This window comes from Athene noctua, chromosome 6, assembly GCF_965140245.1.
Source record: "Athene noctua chromosome 6, bAthNoc1.hap1.1, whole genome shotgun sequence".
Lineage (NCBI taxonomy): Eukaryota > Metazoa > Chordata > Aves > Strigiformes > Strigidae > Athene > Athene noctua.
In genome coordinates this window covers 9593275-9615105 of record NC_134042.1, presented here as the reverse complement: position 1 = coordinate 9615105, position 21831 = coordinate 9593275, and the positions used below count along the sequence as shown (strand labels likewise).

At 42.5% G+C, this 21831-nt stretch overlaps 1 protein-coding gene across 3 annotated transcripts in view; it reads right to left on the bottom strand.

Annotated features, from left to right (window-relative positions):
* LRP4 (LDL receptor related protein 4) overlaps window positions 1-21831 on the bottom strand; it is an 81945-nt gene that overhangs the window by 40405 nt on the left and 19709 nt on the right. For all 3 annotated transcript variants that reach the window (XM_074909477.1, XM_074909478.1, XM_074909479.1), the window contains exon 2: window positions 1006-1152. In XM_074909477.1, the coding sequence (XP_074765578.1) occupies window positions 1006-1152 (147 nt within the window). The remainder of the gene's footprint in view (window positions 1-1005; window positions 1153-21831) is intronic.

Genomic DNA, 21831 nt, shown 5'->3' with positions numbered 1-21831 from the left:
TCTCAAAACACCATTTTCACCCAAGGTCTTCCACATTACCCACTATTTGCAAAAACACAGGAAACACAAAGTGAGAAGAAAACAAATTTGCACAAAGCTGGGTTGAGATCCCCCACACTTAAGGAGAAGAAGAGATCCTCCAAAACAATATTTCATGGATGAAGAAAGCTCCTTTCCTTAAAGCAGTCAACAGTGGAAATCAGGGAAGGCTAGAGAAACATCCAACAGAAGAAGATAAAATCTTCAGTCATGCTCATTGATAGAAGCCTTACATCTTCAGCTCTAAGCAAACTTTTGGGAAAGGAGTTCCACAAAATTGGGCCTTCAACTCTACCACAGTCTGTGGAATCTAAAGAGATGAGATAAAAAAGCAGCTTGCTTGTGGCTCCATGGAAAGAGATTTTCTCCATTTATATCGTGCTAAACCCACTAAGAGTGACACTTCATATCAGTTCTCACCTAGCTGGGCTCAGCTACACAGATGCTGATGCTATGCAAATACACAGTAGCTGCCAGGTAACTCCTCTCAGCAGATCCCAAGACCAGTGAATGTTGATTACAGTGCTTACCCTTCCTTCCCTTCATAGGGCAGCCAGGACAGAAACTAGAATGTTACTTTTAAGAGGGCAGACACCCTCAATACACTTCTTCAAACTGCTTACTTATTTTCCATTAATATTTATAGAAAAAACATATAATTCACAGATAGCACTTTTGCAAAGGTGGGGAAAAAGAGGCACTTCCCTCTGTTCTTTCTCTCCCTCTAAAACATTCACATCCAACAGCCATCTAAATCCAGCTTCAAAAGGTAAAATTGGGCTTTCACTGTGCTTTGTGTCTGTAGACATTGCCTCTGTTAGGCTCCGAGTACTTAATCAAAAGTATGTTATCTACAGTCTTAAACGTTTGCAATATAAAAACTAGGACGTGACTGTAAAATAGAAGCACCCGCAGAGAAAGAGACATTCAATTTTCACAAACACTAGTCAAGAACAGTATTCTTACTGCAGCCATCTTCATCACTGTGGTCCCCACAGTCATTGTCTCCATCACATTGCCACTGAGCAGGGATGCATGTGCATTCACCGAAAGCACTGACAGCACATGTAAAATGATTACGTCCACAGGAGCATTCAGTGCTACTTGTAACATCTGTAAAGGAACAAACAAAGAAAAAAAGTATTTTGAAGAGATCTGTCTATTTTAGGGTAAATGCATTAAATACAAGGTGACGCCACAGTTTTTCTCCATGTACACGCTCCAGGTATGAACACATGCTCTACTTCAAAGGAAAACATTCACCCCCTCACACTGCTGAAATAGGTACCATGCAGGGTTTCCTGGAACAGAGCTATTTGCAGGCAACAGCAAATAGCAACCTGCCAAAACGAGACTTGGGAATCAGCTGAAAAATAACTCAGCATTAGTCATAATCAAATTCAAGGAATCCCAGGCATCAGAACATCCTTTTCATTTTACAAACTCAGGCTTCTCTTAGAGCACAGTGCTGCTGCTGCTCCACTTAGTTCTGACACCATGACAGAAGGGACGGCAAAGGGTCTACTTCAGAGAGTTATCTGGGGTCTTCGCCAGACCCTGAACTTTCTAGATGGAAAACCTTTTACATGTCACCGGTTTTGACATTTCAGACTCCAGTGAAAATAGAAAAATAAAAAATACATCCTTATTTACCTGTAGAGATTGAACTGTGACATTATCCTGTGCATAACTGACATTTATAAAAGCAAGAGAAGAGGATTTTCAACTCTACAAACTGACCAAAAGAAATGCAGTCCAAATGTCAACTATAATCTGATAAAAACATTTTATTCCAGCCTTAAAGTTAACTTAAGGAGCTCCCAACCCTTTTCTCCCCTCTCCCAGTGACAGAACAATACTCTGCACAACTCTTGACACTCACCCCTGTGCAAATACAACTCGTTATTATATTATCTCACATGTTCTCTTAATAAATCTCTGCCTTAAGAAATAACAGGCTATAGCCCACCTCTTGCAAAGGTCATGCCTAAACTTCTGTCTGACATTAGCTAGACAATCTATATAATCAATATTACTGCTAAACAAATGATTATTCCATCTATCAACACCCCCAGTCTGTGACTGGATTCTTTTTGCATAGTTTCTTCTTTCTGCAATTCAGACCTGAAGTTCTCAGATTAAACAATAGATGACAAGAAGTATAAAAGGATACCTGCCCTGAGCAGTAGTTATATACATCCTGAATTATTTGCAGACTTTTTGATCCCATTTGTTACACCCAGTGTATCTGTGATGAACCATGAGCTGTAGTAACTTCAGAAAAAAAAAAAAACACAACCTGAAAAAACACACCGAAACACCCACAGTCCTCATTTTCCATTCTAATTGAGAAAAGCAGTATCCGCAAAATTTTATGTAACTTTTCTGCAACTTTCTCAACAGCACAATTCCCTCCAAAAGCATCTACTTGTGCAAGTTAAGCTAAGATTTAAGTTTAGAGGGGATGCACTTCTTCCTTGAGGAACAATTCCACAATAAGTTTCTTCTGCAACAAAACTGCTTGAGGAGGTTTCTGGCAGCCTCTGCTGCTTGCTCCCAACTGCTACACTGCAGGCTGCAAGGCCTTGCTACAAACTATTTTCCAAGAACATCCACAAACTGCGGAATTGGGCCAACCAAGCTGGTTGCAGGATCTCCCTTCACAGACTGCCACGGGTGTAACAACCTTTTATTCTTTCCCCTGCCTCCACTACCAGTTGTCTTTAAAAGGTTTAGTAGAAAATACACATCTCAAGGTATTACTGTATATGCTAGAAAAAGCGGCCAATATCTGGTGTAACAAGGGACAGAGGCAGGAAGAACATAAGGTGAATAAGGAACGGAAAGAAGGAAAGGCAAATGACAGAGGGCAGACAGGTCAGATCCTCAAAGGACTTACAGTTACGGCCAGTGCAAAGGCTGACTCAAAAAGACAACAAGGGGGTGATGCAGTCAGAAGGCAACAAGAGCAGCACAGCCATCCCTAAGGAAAAGCAATGCATCATCTATGCAACATATCCAACTATTAGAAATAAACACAAGGAAATTCAGAAGAACTAAAAACCTCCCTCAAAATCAAACCAGTTCCTTCAAACTGGCAGCACAGGAAATCCACCTTCTGCTGTTGCCTACTACTATTTAGAAAGGCAGAACGAGCTGTATGTCATATCCAAGGTAGCTACTGTTTAAATCACCTTTTCAAAAGCAATTTTTCTACCATTATCCTCAACAGTACCCCAAAACACTTATCCTAGCTACCTTAAGCTCCACTACCCCTTCCTGTTGGAGTATACCAAGACCCTAGAAAAAGACAAATATGAAAGTACTAGCATCTGGCTCTATCTTGCCCAGGCTCCACCATGTCTTCGGGTAGCTTCACCAATAGGAAAGGATCAAACATCAAGGCAACCAATTCTTAAACTAGGGGAATATATTCAGTAATTTATTTCTGGTTAAGCACAAATGAAAGAGTTAGGGAAAAAAGTATGAGAGTTATTTTAGCTCCTGAATAGCAGCATGGAGGTACAGCTCTGCAACTGCAGAGAAAGAATTAGTGCAGCTGTCCCAATCTGCAAACTGCAACTTAATCTGCTGTATTGTCACACGGTTATCTTCAGAAGTTGCTACTAATGTCAGGTTATATATATACACACACATTAAATCTGTTCTTCCCACCTCACTAGAGCTGCTATGTTCAATCATCTCTGGTTGTGTTTTTAGCATGCTATAGAAACTGTTGGAAGTTGACCAGATACCAGCCCTCTCCCATACGCACTAGCCTGCATCCATAGTACTTTTATGTAAGAATACTTTGCTTAACTAGTCCAAATTATGACCTTTGTGAGTCTAACGCTTTGTGATTTGTGACTTTCAGGGTAGCTAACCTTCTAGTCATTATAATGATGCATTTTATAAATCATGATTTACCCTAGTCTTACATTTGGACAAGTAAAGCATATTATTATTCAGAGAGCACACTAATTCCAACCTATAAACAGTATCAGAAGAACCAATACTGCATGACTAGTCTTTATTCAGTAAAAAGAACAGGTTGAAAGAAACCTGGGACCCCGTGCAGACAGCAGGAATTTTCTCAGTGATTTCAGTGTGGATAGTATTTCATACTTGGTGTCCCATGATTATTTCCCAGTGCTCAGAGCTCCAGTGACATTACCCTGTAACTGTATCCGTAACAGTAGAGGGCCAGGAAGGATAAAGATGAGAAGCATGTTTTCTCCAACTCCCTCACAGACAAGCGGAAGTAGTGCGTTTGGTGCAAGAAGCCTCAATGGAAGACTTAGGCTTTAACTTCGAGCTCTCATTAAACACAGGGAGAAAGAGACCTAAGACTAACCAAGCGTGCAACATAAACCTCCAGTGTCACGTTTCAATCCCAGTTAGTCAGAGATCCAGGAACAGGACGGAAGTCAGCACATGCTGTTCAGGCAAATGGACCAACAATCAAAGCAGACATATCTACTTACACTTCTGCACATTCTTCTGGAGCAGGAACAATGAGAGGTACCCCTGGGCTTAGCCATGACAAACGTTTTTCCTAAAACTTTCCATCACACTGCAGGCTTGGACATTTTATCAACCCTCTATATTCAAAAATCATTTTGCTTATGCAAGAGTCAAAAACCTGACATATTTTAACAATGTAATATATACAAAACTGTACACAAAAGCTAAACAGGGGCATTGCCAGGTGCTGAGCTGACATCCCTCAACTTTCCTGGCCTCTCTTGATACCTCATGTGACCACTACACAAGTTTCTTCCTACTCTCTCACTTGCCCATGGGTACAAGCAACAAAAAAAATAATCTTCGTTGTCTGTTGTTTGCTTCCCTCCAGATGCAATAGCAGCAGGATCCAGTAACCAAACAGTTTTCATAGAAAAGTATTATAAAAACAGCCTCCAGATTTTAAAAACAGGAAGTCAGTCTAAACACAGGCCTCATACTTAACATCTGCCATCACCTTAAATTTAGCATGGTATGCTCAGTTTCTTCAGATTCCTTCCAAATAGCCTCCCCATCTTCATGTTTATCTGACAAATAAAATGTCTCCTGAGAGAGGGTGGGGTTTCTCCCCCCTCAACCTTAAAAAGATAGTTAGGATCTTTGTAATTTTATGTCTAGAGTGGGCAAAACAGTTATGTCATTTCTGGCTGAAAAGCAAAAGTCAATAATCATCCTGTTATTTCTGCACATCTATTTTTTTTAGGAGGGGGGTGGGGGGCTTCTTAAAAAACACGTCGTTACTCCGCTTTTTACCCCACCGCCCCCAGCCAAATAATATAGCCCATAAAGAAAAACCTAATATACGAAGCTTCATTTTGCTGATGAGGTCACTTGCAACCCTCAGAGCTATTACATAACAGCCCTGTATTTGCCACAGATTCACAGAAACACTGACATTACAAAGGAAGCTTAAGTAGACAGAATAATTACCAAACTGAACTCTGCAGCCTTTGTTTTGTTAGGGACAGCAGATTTCTAAGGGACTGTGAAAACACTGTTTCTTTTAAGTTCCATTGGCATGCTTTTTCACTAAAGGTGAGACGCTAATTCTATTTTCAGTAAAAATAATGACAGATGGCAGCTCTTACCACTATTTTGTAGCAATTCAACCTTCTACAGGCTGTTGCTTCAACATGGCATCATGTAACAGCCCAGGTTGGAAGGGGCCTCGAAAGATCACCTGATCCAACATTTTGTGGGAAAGGGAGCCTAGATGAGATTCTCTAGCAGCCTGTCTAGTTGCGTCTTGAAAACCTCCAGTGATGGGGACTCCACCACGTCCCTGGGGAGGCAGTTCCAGTGAATGATTGTTCTTACCGTAAAAAATTTCTTATGTCGAGATGAACAAGTTCCTCCTGCTCTTCAGGGTCCATCAGCTCTGTCAGACCCTGGCAGCATTGTAGCAATCTCACAGTCCCATAATATGGATGAAGTTTCCTCACATGGATGCTGACCAAGAACACCACATGAACAACTGCCAAAGATTCTGGCATCTATGGTCAACACCATGCTGCCTTTCCACATTTCTTTCTTTCCAGGTACCAAGAACTGACTATGTAAGAGACCCCTTCACTCCACGCCACCCTGTTAGTTGCATCTTTCCCCCTTCATCCTAATACAGAAATTATTTCTGTTATTTTTTAAAGTAGTAGTATTAAATTCACAGCCATCAGTTTGCTTGTGCCACCCTGCAATTCTGCAGGTACCTGTAACATGGGGTAGCATAGCTAACCATGGCTAAGTATCCATTAGTTTTTCTATACTGCAAGGAAAAGAGGACCAACAGTGCACTTCATTTCTTTTTTCTCTATTTTAAGAACCCATGAGCATCTGATTGGTTTTGGGGGGTTAAAATTAGTGAATTCTGTGGTATAGCCTTTAATAGCCTCTTTAACACCTTGCACACCTTGTTAGAAGCCTGTGTCAGATACCAGGCTCACTTTTGCATTCCCATCACATACACACCTTGATGAGGGCAGACCTTGGACATTTAAGATAGCCTTCAACATAGTTCAGTTGATACAATTTTCTTCTTCGTCCAGCACTTCCCTGAGTGTTGCTACAGGAAAGCAGCTCAGCTTTCTTTTCTTGCCTATCTTGACGGAAAAGGAAAATTGTGGATTCCTCTCTCTTACCCAAATAGCAGTTTCCACTGAAGGAAAGTACAGTTAATCCAGCTTTAGAAGAAGGATTTGCTGACCATTGTTTCAGCCCAGAGCTCTGCTGGCAGACACGGCAAAGGCAACATTACAGCACAACAGTCTGATGTCAGAAGGGGCACCATGCGCTGATAAAAGTCAACAGAGCTTTCTCAGTTTTTTACTCCCATTATAGAAGCATCTGAAGCAGTTCTGACTGATACCCACATGGTCTCCAAGTATTTGATGCCTGGCTAGAGTAAAATTATCCTCCCTAGGAAGAGCAACCCAAAAGTTTTCAAAGCTTTAAACAGAACTGCTTCAGTTTTGTTTGAGGAAAAATGTGATAGCAGTAATATTTAAAAAACAAAACAAAACACCAACAAAACCACACCAACAAGACAAGGTCAGAGACATTACAGCTTATTCTGAAGTCTCCAAGTGAGGATGAAGGTTTCCCAGGCTTAGAGGTTTCCCTCTCAATTTGCAAAAGCAGGGATACCGGATACTCAGTTCTGAACCAGCTGGTTCCCAATTAAACACATGCTGAAAAAAGTTCTAGGGAGAGTCACGCTATCAAGAACTGCCACCCTTCAGTTCTTGTATTAAACTGGACAGCTATGCAGGTTACACCTGAAAAACATTACACGTGATATGACCACAAGGAATTGGAAGCAAAAGAAATAGAAATTCCATGGGGTGTCTACTAATTAGGACCTAAAGAAAATAAAGGGTGCAACAACAGTGCAAACTGAGTTAGTGTTTGGCACAATAGGTGTATGCATGAGGTAGAGTGAGACTGGAACAGAAGCCGTATTTTCAGAAACACTGCATGGGTCAAGAGATACAAGGCCTTCAAAATCATGTTTGAGTCTCTGAGGCCCAATTCTGATCTCACAGAAGTAAAGACTACCAACCCCACTGAAAACGTCACCCCGTACCCAGGGCATAGGACAGCATTTGTAGAAATAACTACTGAAAAAGAAATAGTGAAGAAGGATTTGATTTGAACATGACAAGACTCAAGAAGTAATTGTTACAGTTCCTTCTCCCAAATCCTTCAAGTCATAAACAAAACACCTTGCAATAAACATGACTGTAACTGAGGTCTCTAGATACTCGTCCTGACTCTATCCATATCTTCTCCAGCATCTGACAAAGTTACTTTTTCCCCTCTATAAGTGGGGATACTGCTATTACATCAGCACAGTGTATTAAGGTTTGTTTAATGTGTGTTTCTACATATTCAGAGTCTTTGAACGGAGGTGCAGCTGAAGGGACAGTATTATTGCCATGAAATCCTAGTCAAAAACTAATTCAAATTGGCTGGGCTGCCAGCACACACAGATCAAAAAAATCAGCTGAAGGACCATAAACAAAAGATAATGAGAAATGGCAGCAAGTCAAGCTGCAGGGGATAGAGACAGCTAGTAGGTATCATAGGGATCAGCATTAGATCCAGTCCCATTAAATAACTTAATTAATGAACTGGAAGAGAGCATAAGTATCATATTAAAGGAGCCTGCAAATGATACCAAAATAGGAAATACTCTTCTACAAACACCACAGAGGAAAAAGAAATAATATAGAAGGGACCTCAGAAGATTAGAATTATGGGCAGGAAATTAAGACTCAATCTTTAAAAAAAATTTTTTTTTAACGTTGGTGCATCTGGTGGAAAATAATTTGAAACAGATACTCAAATGAAAAGAAAAATCTGGGATGCAGCAATGCCTGAAGAAATCAAGAAGCAATAATAAAAGACAAGCTAGCCATTGGTTTATGTTAGGACACAATATGGCAGTCAAAAACTACTCTAGGCTAAATATGCGTAAGTGTCACATCGTGGAGGAAGAAGAAACTTCCTCCCTGTGCAGAACTGGGGTTTAAGATTGAGTTCCTCACTGAGACTGATAGAGAAACTAAACAACCTATTTAACCACAGCAACAAAATGCTTATCAAAGGTGTGTTACGGCACACTGCTCCCTCAAGACTTCAGATGGATTCTGTTTGAAGCATGAACCATCATGGCTTTTCTTCTTCCCCTGCTGACTATATTGTTCTTGAAATTAGACACAAGGCAATGATTATCAATTCTGTTTGGTTTTTTTTTTTTTCTAAATAGGACTTTTATTATCCTGTTTCCTGAGCAAGCCCTTAGTTGCCTATGGAAATAGCTCATGGTGAACAACCTATGAAATCCCAGTGCAGAAACAGGAACCTTTCAACCACCAAAGCATGCTAAATGCATCAAAACTCAGCCCAAAGTCCCCACCCAAAGGCAGACAAGAAGTATCAGGTAGATGACAACTATTTCCAAGGAACTGAAGAATTCTATCAGGCAAGGCTAGACGAGAGAAAGTCACATCTGAGTGACTTTTCCCTCCAGCCCTTCCTTCAGATTGCTATGCAGCTCTTTCCTGGTAACACCAGAACGACTCTGTAAGAACCTAGTAAAACATCTCAGCTCTAGTTTCCAGATCTTTTGGCTGAGATGTGACGATGCTCCGATGCTTTTTGCATATTTACTTGCTATTAAATGTCAAACATCCCTCTTTCCCTAACTACAAGGTTCCCTCAAACATTTGCAGCTGACAGAGGAGTCAAAAATGCAGGTTTTGTTCTGTAGCTCCATATGCCTGCCAATCACTGCTACCATCCAAGAAACCAAGTACGGTATCAGCCTTGTAACAGCCTGCTTTAAGTGTCATATCCAATGTCAAAAGAAATAGGTATCTTTTAGAAAGGGCTTTGAGCCTTTCAAAAGATCACAATTCAAGACGATAGTCTCCCATTCTCTCTAGAGTGTGTTCAAAAACATTAGATAGTGGGAGCATCTGTTTTTACCTTAACAGATCTTTTGTAAAACAAAGACCACAGAAAGTCATGAGCTGCAGTACAGCGCATCTGACACTGTTTCTCACCCCAAGGTCCTTCCTGGAAGAGATTCAGCCTCCTAAATCCTTTTAACCCATGTATTTATATTTTCTCTGTGAACTAATTCATTTTTCCCACATATAAACTTGGATTCTCAAGAGCATTAGGCTTCCCACCTTGTGAAATTTTCCTCCTGTTGATGTTAAAAGCATCCCTTCAGCCTTGGCATTTCATTATCTGCAGATTTTCTCTCTTAAGTAGAGAACATTTCATCCACATTGTATTATGAAGTGCAGAGTGATACCTGAAGGATGCCATCAAGAAACATGCTTTGCTGATTTTAGCCTGGGGTGGCATTTCCTTACGCAGCTGCAAGCTCCTGTCAATAGAGAACTAAAATGAAGAATCCAAGGGACAGATAAAAAGTGCTCACGCACAGCACTAAATTACTTGTTATGCAGGACCATTCCACTCAAGCATATTAAACAGAAATGAAATACCACTCCAAATAATAAAAGGTTGCTGCTGCATAATATCACTCAAATATCATCATCCACTCTAGAACAGTGTGGAAATGTGGACCACCAGGGCCTGGCACGTAGAACTACGTGACTCAAACCCTTTCAGAATACACGCACGCTAGACAAACACTTTAAAATACTACCTTAAGCCTACATCATGCTTTGCAAGAATTAGTCACCTCAGCAACGTGAGACACATAACTTTCCATTTCTTGCACTGCATTTTTTTTTTAAAAACCACACACTAACAACCTCTATCCTTTCCTGTCCCATAAGGGTTATGAACAATTTACTGCTCGTTTATCATGAATCATACAGTACAGCAGACACTAAAATTTAGAAAATAATGGCACAACAGCAGAAATGTTACCAGGAGACCATCAGGATACCAGATAATTGCTAAGTGCCAGCTAGAGAAGCAACCTGTTGTTTTAAAGAGATAATCCATAGGAGAAAGGTACTTCTGACACACTTCACCTATCCTAGTCACCAAAGAGTTTCACTAGCATGACAGCTCTTGAGAACAAAGCTCATTGAGCTGACAGAAATCCTTCAACTATATCAAAAGTTCATGGAAATAAGCTACAGACATTGATCGGGACTGGAGTTTGTTTTCCCAGTTACAGGGCAGAAGACACTGTTATCTTAAGTTCCATAAGCTTTCCTTTAACTTTTCCATTACTTCATAGACAGATTTCTCTCATCTTTCTCTAATGCAAATAAATTAAAATGAGGAAACAAAGGGAAAGATGCACAATGACATAAGAGCACTACTAGCATTTGTTGGAGAACACAATGAATGGTCCAAATGGAAAAACCTAAGCAGCTTTGATTCAAATGCACCTTAGAGGATATTTCTGTGATAGCAGGTGATGTATAAATTTGGGGCAGCTATGAGATCCATATCCACATCTTCAAAATTCTGGACAACTGAAGTGCACCCACCCACTCCTCTAAAGGCAAAGCACGACTTTAATCAAATGCTGCCACTTAACAGCTTTCAGGAGGAAGAACTTGGGCAAAGCAGGCTCCCACCACATCCCTAGGAAGAGACCCCTGCTCTTGCCGCTACAGACAGGGTTTTGTGAAAGGTTTGCTTCAATCCCTGCTGTCTGTCCCTCAAGTGTACCACAGATCTACTCAAATCAGTTTTAAACTAGTTAACTTGGGCTTTGGTGGCAGTTGATCACAACGGCACAGTGCTGCAATCCACCTGCAAAAGTCAGCAAAAAGCAGAGTAAAATACTTGAAGCCATCATCCTCCAGTGAGCCTTACTATCTCAGCTACATGAGCACCCAAGGTTTACTACAGTCACAGCAAGGATATGATCTGTCACTTCTGGGAAATGACCTGAAAGAATCAGAACTTCAGAGGTATTCCAAAAATTCTGAAGTTTTGCAATCCTCCCCCTTCACTGGATGGAGATGAATGCCAGCAGCCTACAACACCTAATGAAAAACAGCTTGGCATCTGTCACTCATAACAGCAATATGAGTAAACAAAAGGTTTCACTTGCATCCATGCATTCCTCCCTCTTCTTCACTTCCCTTAGTTTAAGTAACCCAAGTCTTAACTTTTAAGGCAAACAAACTTTCAGTACTTTTCCAACATTCATTCTGTTTCTGCTCCCATTCCTGCCATGCCCTCTTCCAATCTGTGAGCATCTTTGGGATTTCACTGAATCCCTTAAACAGCTGAGAAAGACACAGCTGTCACCTCACTGTGCATGGACTAAGTTAACCTGACTTGAGCAAAAAAACAAGCAAAGGAACTCAGTTTTCAGTTTCATTTGGATAGCCATACATCTTGTCTGCACATACTCTTGAACAGTAATGGCCTTCGACTCTGGCAGATGCCACTGAAGAACCAGTTACAGGTCACAGCATTAAGGAAAACCAAAATTAATGCCTATTTATTTTAATCTACTGTCTACAGACTGCACCTGTTTAATTGCAGCTTCACAAGAAGCTAAGCTGTCTTGGGGTGAGGGGGAATGGAAAATGGAGTGGTCAAAAGAGGACAGCTAAGAGGAGGAAGTGCTACTGCCATCTTTGCTTGAAAAGTAGCACTCAGAGGCTTTAGGAAACCAAGAACAACTAAAAGTGGTATTCTTCAATCTGGTTTGCAAGGATTAAAACCTAGTAAATATACTTGGGAAAATTCAGAACACAAAGGATCCTATCCATCCACCTCCTTACCACAGATTCCTAAGAAATTGGCTCCTCTCTCTTTAGATTCAGAAGCTTCTTGAGCTTTTAGCTTCCTCTCTCACACCACTTACAACCTTTGTTAATTACTGCATCATTGCTTGTCCAGTGTTCTCTGGATTTACAAAGCACCCATAACCTTGCTCACAGCACATGTGGAAGACATTTTTGACCTGGCCTTCAAGGTCTCACCCTGCATCAGCTCTCTGAAATATGCTAAGTTTGTCCCACAGGAAATTATCAGTCAGCCTCTTTCATCTTTGAGATGCTCCAGGCACTGGAGCTGTAAGGACATCCTGCCCTTCAGAGCATATGCCCAACTCTTCTCCAAAACTAGAACCCAGAACATTCTTTTGTTCATTTAACCTGTTCAAGACAAAAGTCAAGTTCCTCTGTCTTGATCAGTCCCAGAACACATCAACGTGGACAGTCACACACTTCTTTTCAGGAGATAAAAATGCAAGCGCTGTAAAGGCCTCCTTTTCGGGGAACCTAATGTTCTAGTTGGACTGCAGTTGTCCAGGCACATAGTGCAGGAGACAAGTTGTGTCTCCAAGCTCTTTTCAGCTTTTGTGGGCTGCAGTCAGATTCTTCCCATCATTATGGCACGATACAGAAAAGGCCAGGTTCCTGGACAAGGCAGAGACTGTTCTCTTACCAAGGGTCATTTTAAGGAGGTTATTCTGGTCTTCTATAAAGAGGCCATCATCATGTTAAGCCGTGGAGCATCTGAGCTTTGTAGCTTTCCATATCTCTGCCACACAAGAGACTGGGAAGCCAACCACAACAGCTCTGCTTTGCAGAGGAGTTCTCTAGGGATGGGATAGGATACACAGTGTGGGTTTTTTGTGGCAATAAGGAGGCAGAAGCTCGTTTTTGCAATCCCACAGGCAGAAGGACTTCAAAAGCACAAACCACAAGATAAACAGAGCTATCTTGGGACAAAGAGAGTTGTTCTGTACCTTGTTTTCTAAAAAATAACACCACACATGATATTATGTTGCCCTCAGAGGATGCAAAGGGGCAATTATTAACTGGCCAGACTGAACTGGAAGAACAGGGTTGGGCCTGGCAAAGAGAGAAGTACCACACAACCACAGAGACATCACAGCAACTGTGCTGCCTACCAGACAACTGGATTAACTTAAAAGTAAAAAAGAAACCTTTACCAGTAACATTTTTTTAATATATATATACACACGTGCACTCAAAAACACAAGCTTAACACAAATATGTTTTATGGACTCAGATGGGATAAGTTCTTTCCAATAGAATTGCCCACAGGAAAAACAAGAATGCCAGTGTTGGGGTTACTGCAGGGCAGCTATGCCGTACATCAGCCCCTATTCAGCCCACCCACATTTATTTGCTTTCTAGGCAGCTCATGAAGCACCAGCCTACACCTCCCACAGCACCTGGACTTCAGACTCCTTCGCAACACTTAGAAAGTCGTCACAAAACTCTTCTCTGCTTCAACTGGAAGTCTCAGGTACTGCCTCTACAAACCCTCAAGCTCCACCGTTCATTCATACTTGCACCCCAGAAAAATTACCTGCAATAGTGAAAAGTACCAGAGGATCCCTTACAGCCAATTTCATACTCTTCACATTGCATTTCACCTTCAATTAAATAATAGCACAGCACCGAAGAAGGGGGAGGAAGATACACAAAAAGCCAAATGGCCTAATTATGGAACCACATCTTTGTAGGTTTGTGTGTGGCCTCCACTACTAGTGTCAGAGTGCCTTTTTCTACTAATGAACAATTTCAACACCTCTTAAAAGCTGGGAAGTATTATCTTCAATTCAGAAGACGAAAATGAAAGCCCAACAGCACGGATCTGTGAGTATTTGGGTGTCTAAGTGATTTAAAATCAGGGGAAAATTAGACATTTAACTATCATTACACATCTGGCCAAAGAGATGTAGACCTGACTCTCGGTATTACAAAGTACTCATACCTCCCACCACAGGCACTCTTCATGCTTGGAAACCTGAGCCCTAAGTGACTTCCCAAAGAGCTTGTGGCCAAACTGAGAAATTAATGCAGATCCTACTCAGTCCCAGTCCACTTCTTAACCAGGACACAATTTGCCCTGCCCTACCTAGGTCCTTACCCCAGAGAGCTCGTTAAAACAAACTTGCAGGAAATCAAAGTCACTATTGCACAAACGTGGAAGGATTTACACACGCTGCTTGGGAAGTCAAAATAACACCTCTTGCTCCACTTCGCCAGTCTGCTCCCCTACGCTCTTTGACCCAAATTAAGTCGGATCCAAGTCCTGCTTCCCAAAAAGAAGGTCAGAGCCAGGCTCCTGAGACCCTCCTGGGGGTTCCCAAGTTCCTGTATTAGCCTTACAATTATTAAAAGGCCAACAGTAAAGGAAGTCCAGCCCTGAGGCCACTGTTGATCTAATAAACACTGGAATTAGATTTCTTCTCAGTGAAGAGGCTGCCCGCCTGATGGCACAAAGCCAACATTTAAATGCTACTGTTGCTCAGAGCCCTAAATTAGTTTTGGATCTGGGGAGTTTGCCTTGAGCTACAGCCAAAAGAAACATAGGAACTGGAGGGAAATTTGTTAAACGTTAACAGAGCTGCAGGAAAGGACTACAAGCAGGGCTAGTAGGTGGCAGGGAGGAAGGAGGGGAAGCCACAAACAAACAGAAGAAAGAAAGAAGCAGCAAGATATGTGAAGTGAGCAACAAGTAAGAAGACTTTTGTGCAGAAGTGACTCCCCCATTCAACCTCCCACTTCGTTGCATGACCAGCAGACTTGTTCCACTTGCTCATAGGTTTTTTTTGCAACTACAGTGGTTCTCATCTACCCTCCTCTCTCCATGTTCAAAATACAGAATAAGAATCTGAGGAAACTGTTATTCTGTAGCTATGTCAATGCTGAGTTACCATGAAATTTGACTCTTATCCTTGGTCAGCTAAGAGCAGGCAGATTATTTCCAGTCTCCCTGGCTGGGACCTCAACAGATCCCATGTTCTCAGAGAGAGTGGTACACAGCTGCCTGCAGGAGCAGCTCTTGCAGCAGGCTCTCTTTTCATGAAGAGGATGCAGTGAAAACAGAGCAAGATCCTGCCTGTTCACACTGTTCTCCATTTTACTGATGAATTGTAAAGACTTAGCACAATGCCCTTCTTCCCCTGAATACTCAAACACTCAATCTAATACAAATGTCTCTCATTCAGAGATTTTAAGAACACTCCCATTACTTTTTTTTTTCTCCTCTCCTTTTCCCAGTACGAAAGAGATGAACATGAAGACTCCCCCATTTGACAGTTGCCTCCTGTGAGGCCAAGCCAGTGAGGGCATAACCTGCATTGGTAGCTTCTGATGGGAATGACCAGAAATGCAGGACAAGAAAAAGGAAGATCAGCAACTTCCATCTCAGAAAGCTCCTATGACAAGGTGACCCACTTAGTGGATGGCAGAAAGGCTGTGGATGCTGCCTACCTTGACTTTAGTAAAGCCTTTGACATGGTTTCCCACAGCATTCTCCTGGTGAAACTGGCTGCTGATGGCTTGGATGAGTGTACTCTTTGCTGAGTAAAAAACTGCCTGAATGGCCAAGCCCAAAGAGTTGTGGTGAACGGAGTCAAATCCAGTTGGTGGCCAGTCACAAGTGGTGTTCCCCAGGGCTCAGCACTGGGGCCAGTTCTGTTTAACATCTTTATTGATGTTCTGGACGAAGGGATCGAATGCACCCTCATTAAGGTCACAGGTGACACCAAGCTGGGCAGGAGTGCTGATCTGCTTGAGGGTAGGAAGGATCTACAGAGGGATCTGGTCAGGCTGGATTGATGGGCCGAGGTCAGGTGAGTGAGGTTCAACAAGTCTCAGTGCTGGGTCCTGCACTTGGGTCACAACAACCCCAGCAGCACTACAGGCCTGGGGCGGAGTGGCTGGAAAGCTGCCTGGCAGAAAAGGCCCTGGGGGTGTTGGTCGACAGCCAGCTGAATGTGAGCCAGCAGTGTGCCCAGGTGGCCAAGAAGGCCAACAGCATCCTGGCTTGTATCAACAACAGCGTGGCCAGCAGGGACAGGGAAGGGATCTGACCCCTGTACTCGGCACTGGTGAGGCTGCACCTCGATGACTGTGTTCAGTTTGGGCCCCTCACTACAAAAAGGACATTGAGGTGCTGGAGGGTGTCCAAAGAAGGGCAACAAAGATGGTGAAGGGTCTGGAGCACAGGTCTTATGAGGAGCGGGGGGAGTTTAGTCCGGAGAAGAGGAGACTGAGGGGGAGACCTTACTGCTTTCTACAACTACCTGAAAGAAGGTTGTAGCAAGGTGGGTGTTGGTCTCTTCTCCCAAGGAATAATCAATAGGACAAGAGGAAATGGCCTCAAGTTGCGCCAGGGGAGGTGTAGACCGGATATTAGGAAGCATTTCTTCACTGAAAGAGTTGTCAAGCATTGGAACAGGCTGCCCAGTGGTGGAGTCCCCATCCCTGGAGGTACTTAAAAGATGCGTAGTTGTGGCACTTAAGGACATGGTTTAGTGGTGGACTTGGCAGTGCTAGGTTAACAGTTGGACTCGATCTTAAGGGTATTTTCCAGCCTAAATGATTCTATGATTTGAAAAGAAGGAAAAGCTTTAGATAGCGAAAAGCAATCCCTCTGTCATCTTCCCAGGGCCCACAAAGGACCTTTGTTTGCTCCAACTGTATCTCCACTCTTTCCACCTCTACAGAAACACTTCTGAGCCAGTGGGCACACATTTGCACAGGATGCTGTAGAAAAGGATAAAACGACTGGAGAGCACACTCATTAGAGATCTTATGTGCCATCACTTTACTGTGTCACACTTGAAGCTGAACATTGCTGGGGGGCAAGAGAGTTTGCTCCCCTGCCCCCCAAGTCTCCTCACACTGCAACACAGAAACCCCTTTCAAAGCTTGAGGTGTCTATATGAATAAATCATCTCTGCTTCCCGACAGAAGCAGCAAGCTACAAACATGGTATTAAAGAAGCAAGAGAATGAGCAGAGGGCATTCAACCATGCCCAGACACTAAATCAGCTGAGTAAAAAAAAAAAATGGGTTAACGAAAACCAGAAGTATCACAACATGGACTTTTTCCCCCCCCACATTTGAAATGAAAGCAATGTAACGAAGATGAGAGTTTTCACTCATAGAAAGGGGTCTCTAAGCATTTTGAAATTTTATCCCATCAATGCTGAGATAACGTATGTCCAAGTTGTTCGTTCGCTTTCAATCTCCACATCAGTTCCCAAATTCAGCTGAACTACAGCTTTGTTCTCACACAGATTACAGCATTCTTTTAAATACTTACCTAGGTTTTTTTATGTTATATCCACCACAGGGGTATTCATGTTTCTATCAAATTCGTTTGCAACAATCCCCAAGGAGTCTGTGGAAATGCACAGGTTTCTTCACAGTTTTTGCTATTGTCACGTTCAAGATTGCACAGAAGGAGAGACAGATATGGACACAGGCTGCTAAATTCTGCAAAACTATCAAAATATAGCCAGCAATGTTTGAGCAAATCCCCATACAACTTCTCCTCTAAAAGATATCCCTAAACTTTATTTTCATTCTTCAGGCACTTGTCGTTCATGAGATACAGTCTGTTTACAGGTCTCCTGCTGTGCACACAACTCCTTCCCCAAATGACAGAAGTCCTCTCTCACACAAACATGTAAACACAGACTGAGCAATGCTGACTCCAGTGAGCATCCCCCTCCCCCATAAGCCTTGTAAAGGGTTAAGGCCCAGTTATCACACGCTGGTAGGCTGACAGCTTTATGTCTGTAATGTCTATGTGGGTTTCAGACTCTCCCTTTAATCGGGTTCCACTGCAATTAATCAGTGGGTTTCTTTATAAGAAAAAAAAAAATAATAATAAAAAACGGCGAGCATTCTATTCAGCCCAATTCAATCTGTCCAGCCAAATCTCATGACCAGCTGGAATGCCCCTTTCCTAGCCTGCCCAGCAGGATGCCCAAGAATGGCGTGTGAACGTTTCTCTCTGCTCCTGCTCCAGCGTTAAAATGAACAATAGTCCCTGCCAGTGTCATTCTTCACCAATTCATCTCTTCCTGTCGCCAGACTCTTTCGTTCCTTCTTGCCCCTTCCACCTTTTTTGTAGGAAAAACAACAGCAGATCAGCAGCAATATAATAAAATAAAATTGTATTTACTTGGACAATTTGGGGGAAGGGGCAAGAAGGGGGTTGGGGAGAGGAACAGCCCCCACCCCCCTCCTGCAATGAAGACACAGAAGGGGAGCTTTCTCAGGCCCCAGCTGACCTGCTCTGCTCCATGCCTGGTTTCCCTGCTGCAAGGAGCATCAAATTTGCCAGGGGGGCTGTAGGGGGGACAGGGCCCTTTTCTTCTGGAGGATGTTGGAACTGTAATTACAGAGATGCAGCTTCCGGGGGGAAATTAACATGGATCTCAACTCATGTTCCCTATGTTTTTCATGTGCAGACCTGTGGCGTTTACTCTGCTTTCTCATCCACCAGGGAATGGGTCAAAAGAGGCTGAAAGAGGCTGTGAGCACAGTGTTCCGAGAGACTTGGATGTCCTCTTCCTGAAGGAGCAGAAACATGAGGGAAATGCTATGGGACAACTTCAAGGAAAAAAGAGTATCATAGTATATACATATATACATACACACACATATTCCACAAGAGAGCAGGAAATGTGTAAATGTGAAAAATTAGGCACCATTGAATGGTCCACGAGGAACAGGTTAACCACAGAGGCAGCAGTGAAGAGCATCGTAAGATACACATCATGACTCCCCAGCACCAGCTCTCTCTCCACTGAAGGGAAATGAGGGATCAGGTCTAGTGTTACAGAACCTGGAAGATTTTAGTAAATCTACTTTTACAGGTGAGACTTTAAAAGGGTTGCTTCCCAGTACGCAGAACTCTGGCAAAGATAATATCTTATACAGCCTGCTTCAGAAGAAAGTAAGTCCAGCTGCTATTGATTACACAGGACATTTAAAATCTATTATAAGCAAGTTAAAAAAATCTTTAACAAAATGCCAGAATTAAATTCACCTGCACAGCTTTTAACAGGCCCCTTTTGCACTTTATGACACCACACAATCCCCACATTACTTGCAGCACAAAGTCCTGAACTGAATGTAAAATTATTATATGGTATTCATCGCTGTCAAACAGTCCATAAACAGATTCATTTGTCTTCATATCTTACTGCTGTGAATGGTTTCATCAACTCCATTTTATAGATCTCAGACAGCCAGAGTCCCAAGCCAGAAACCTCTGTTCCTAGGTGTCCAACCTGGAGAGCCAAGGAATGGTTTGCAGAAATGCTGGACATTCATAAAACACAACAGAAGGAAAGGGGAGCGACACCAGTGGTATAAAAGCAAAACAGTGCCAAACAGGTCAGCCTCAGGCCTCTCAAACTTTCAAGTCCCTTTGTTCTAAGAAGAAGGACAGCCAACAAGAGCCTGGAAGACACAAGTTGCTATGTGGGTGAGCCACTACAGAAAACTGGGACTTGGGAGCAAGAGAGACAGGCCAGATGCAGGAAAAGAGCACAAGGCAGTGTCCCGTCTCAGACCTGCTCCACAGAACCCTCCTTCCACCTGCCCATATTTCCTCATCCTTTTTGGGTCTCTTAACAAGCTCCCCTACTTCTTACATAATCTAACTCTCTTCTACTCTTTTCCCTTAAACTTTTCCTCCCCCCACCCCCCCCAAATGCCCAGAATTTCAAACCTGGTCCAAATGAGGTGCAAACACAGTCACCTTTCTCTCTATTCCCGCTGCCTATATGTACCCAAGTTTAACTCAGGTGCAAGCTCATTGCAAAAGAGCAGCTAAGTGATCCAGATGGAACAAAGCTAGCAAAAAGTTAACCCTTCAAGAATTTGAAGGGTTAACTTTTTGACCTGGAAGAATTCAAATAGGCAGACAGGTGGTATTATTCAGCATCAGGCATCACACAGCTGCGCTGTTTTTGCACAGTCACTCTATGGCCTTGCGGGGTGACAGGCTCAGCTGTGTAGGGAACTCCATGTTATTTCTTGCATTGCAACACAATCTTCAATACCGTATCGTATCACACAGAAACAGCCTACTGTAGCCACCTTCTCCTCCTCCTCACTGAGCCCAGAGGGCAGCCTCTCAGAAGGCATCATCTAGACTACAGGTCCCCTGCAACCCTTCGCTTTGGGGAATAAGTGGAGCAGAGCTCCTGTTCAAATCAAGCCTGCCAGCAGACAGTCAATGTCCATCATAGAGAGTCAGAGGCTTTTGCTAACGGGCTTTTTAACACCCGTTCAGCACATACAAGTACCAATTTTCAAATATTTACAACTCCAGCATGCATGGGTGAATTTCAGAAAAAACAATCTTTAAACCCCTTCTGATTTTTCATATTTCTGGAGCATGGGAGGCTTAAAGATTCTCAAGATTTTCTGTACTATGGCAAGATTTTAAACATGGGGGGGAAGCATTTTTCTCTCTATCCTTATTCTCCAAACTCACTGAATCATCTCTAACCAATGTTTCAGAGACAGTTTTAAGCAGAAACTCTCTCTCTCCCTCAAGTTTCAGTAAAGTTATAAATTGGTCAAACTTTAATCAACTGAAAAGAACGAGAAAATCCAAGTAGGGATTGGAGTAAGCTTGGCCCCTATGGCACTGCTCCTTTCCTACACATCATCTCCTTTCTGCTCCAGATGCATCAGGAACCTTCTCTTGATTTTCTAATTCACTAACACAGGCAAGCTGAACTCAAAGCAACTGTACTCAACTTGCACTTAAAGACTTAGGCTTCTATTGTAGTTCTCAGGAGAAACTGCTCCCAAAATCTTGTCTGCTTTTCCAGCCATATTAGTTGTTCCAACTAAATTTGTTCTCTCTCCCTACAAACCTTGCCTTGCTTGTAATTGTGATGCTCTAAGGATAGAATGCTTCTACAAATATTGTAGAACGAATGAATAATGTAGAAGGGGCAAGTCACCAGATGCCAGTGAGAATAAGGATGCTTGAAAATCTCCACAAAGACAGTTACATACATTCTTTTGTCTCAGGTCTGTATTTGACATATCAGTAATTCCTTTCCTACAAAGGACTCTCATTCTACCCTCGTCTTCAAATGAGAGGCAAGGATGTCCCTTATTTAAAAGCATTGGCTATATCCATGCTAACAACTTTGCTGCTTTACCATAGCACAGCAGTCTTGCCTTCTCTCATCCTGTGTATTCTCCTACACACTGACACAGAGTAAGCCTTTACTTACTAAATTCTGCCAATCACTTGGTGACTACATTCAATTTGGAAATTTTGCTACGATTTAACTGACTGGAAATGGCAGATGAGCCAGGCCTTGGCCAGAGAGTTCAGGAAGCCCAGTTTCCATATGTGCAGCCCTTAGTTAGACTCAGTGTAAATCATCTGTGGAATCTTAGAGCAAGAGTACTCCCTGCTCTGGGAGAACACCGACACAGGTAAGCATCTCCTGCCCAAATTTAATTTCTGATATGATACATCTGGAACAAAGATTAT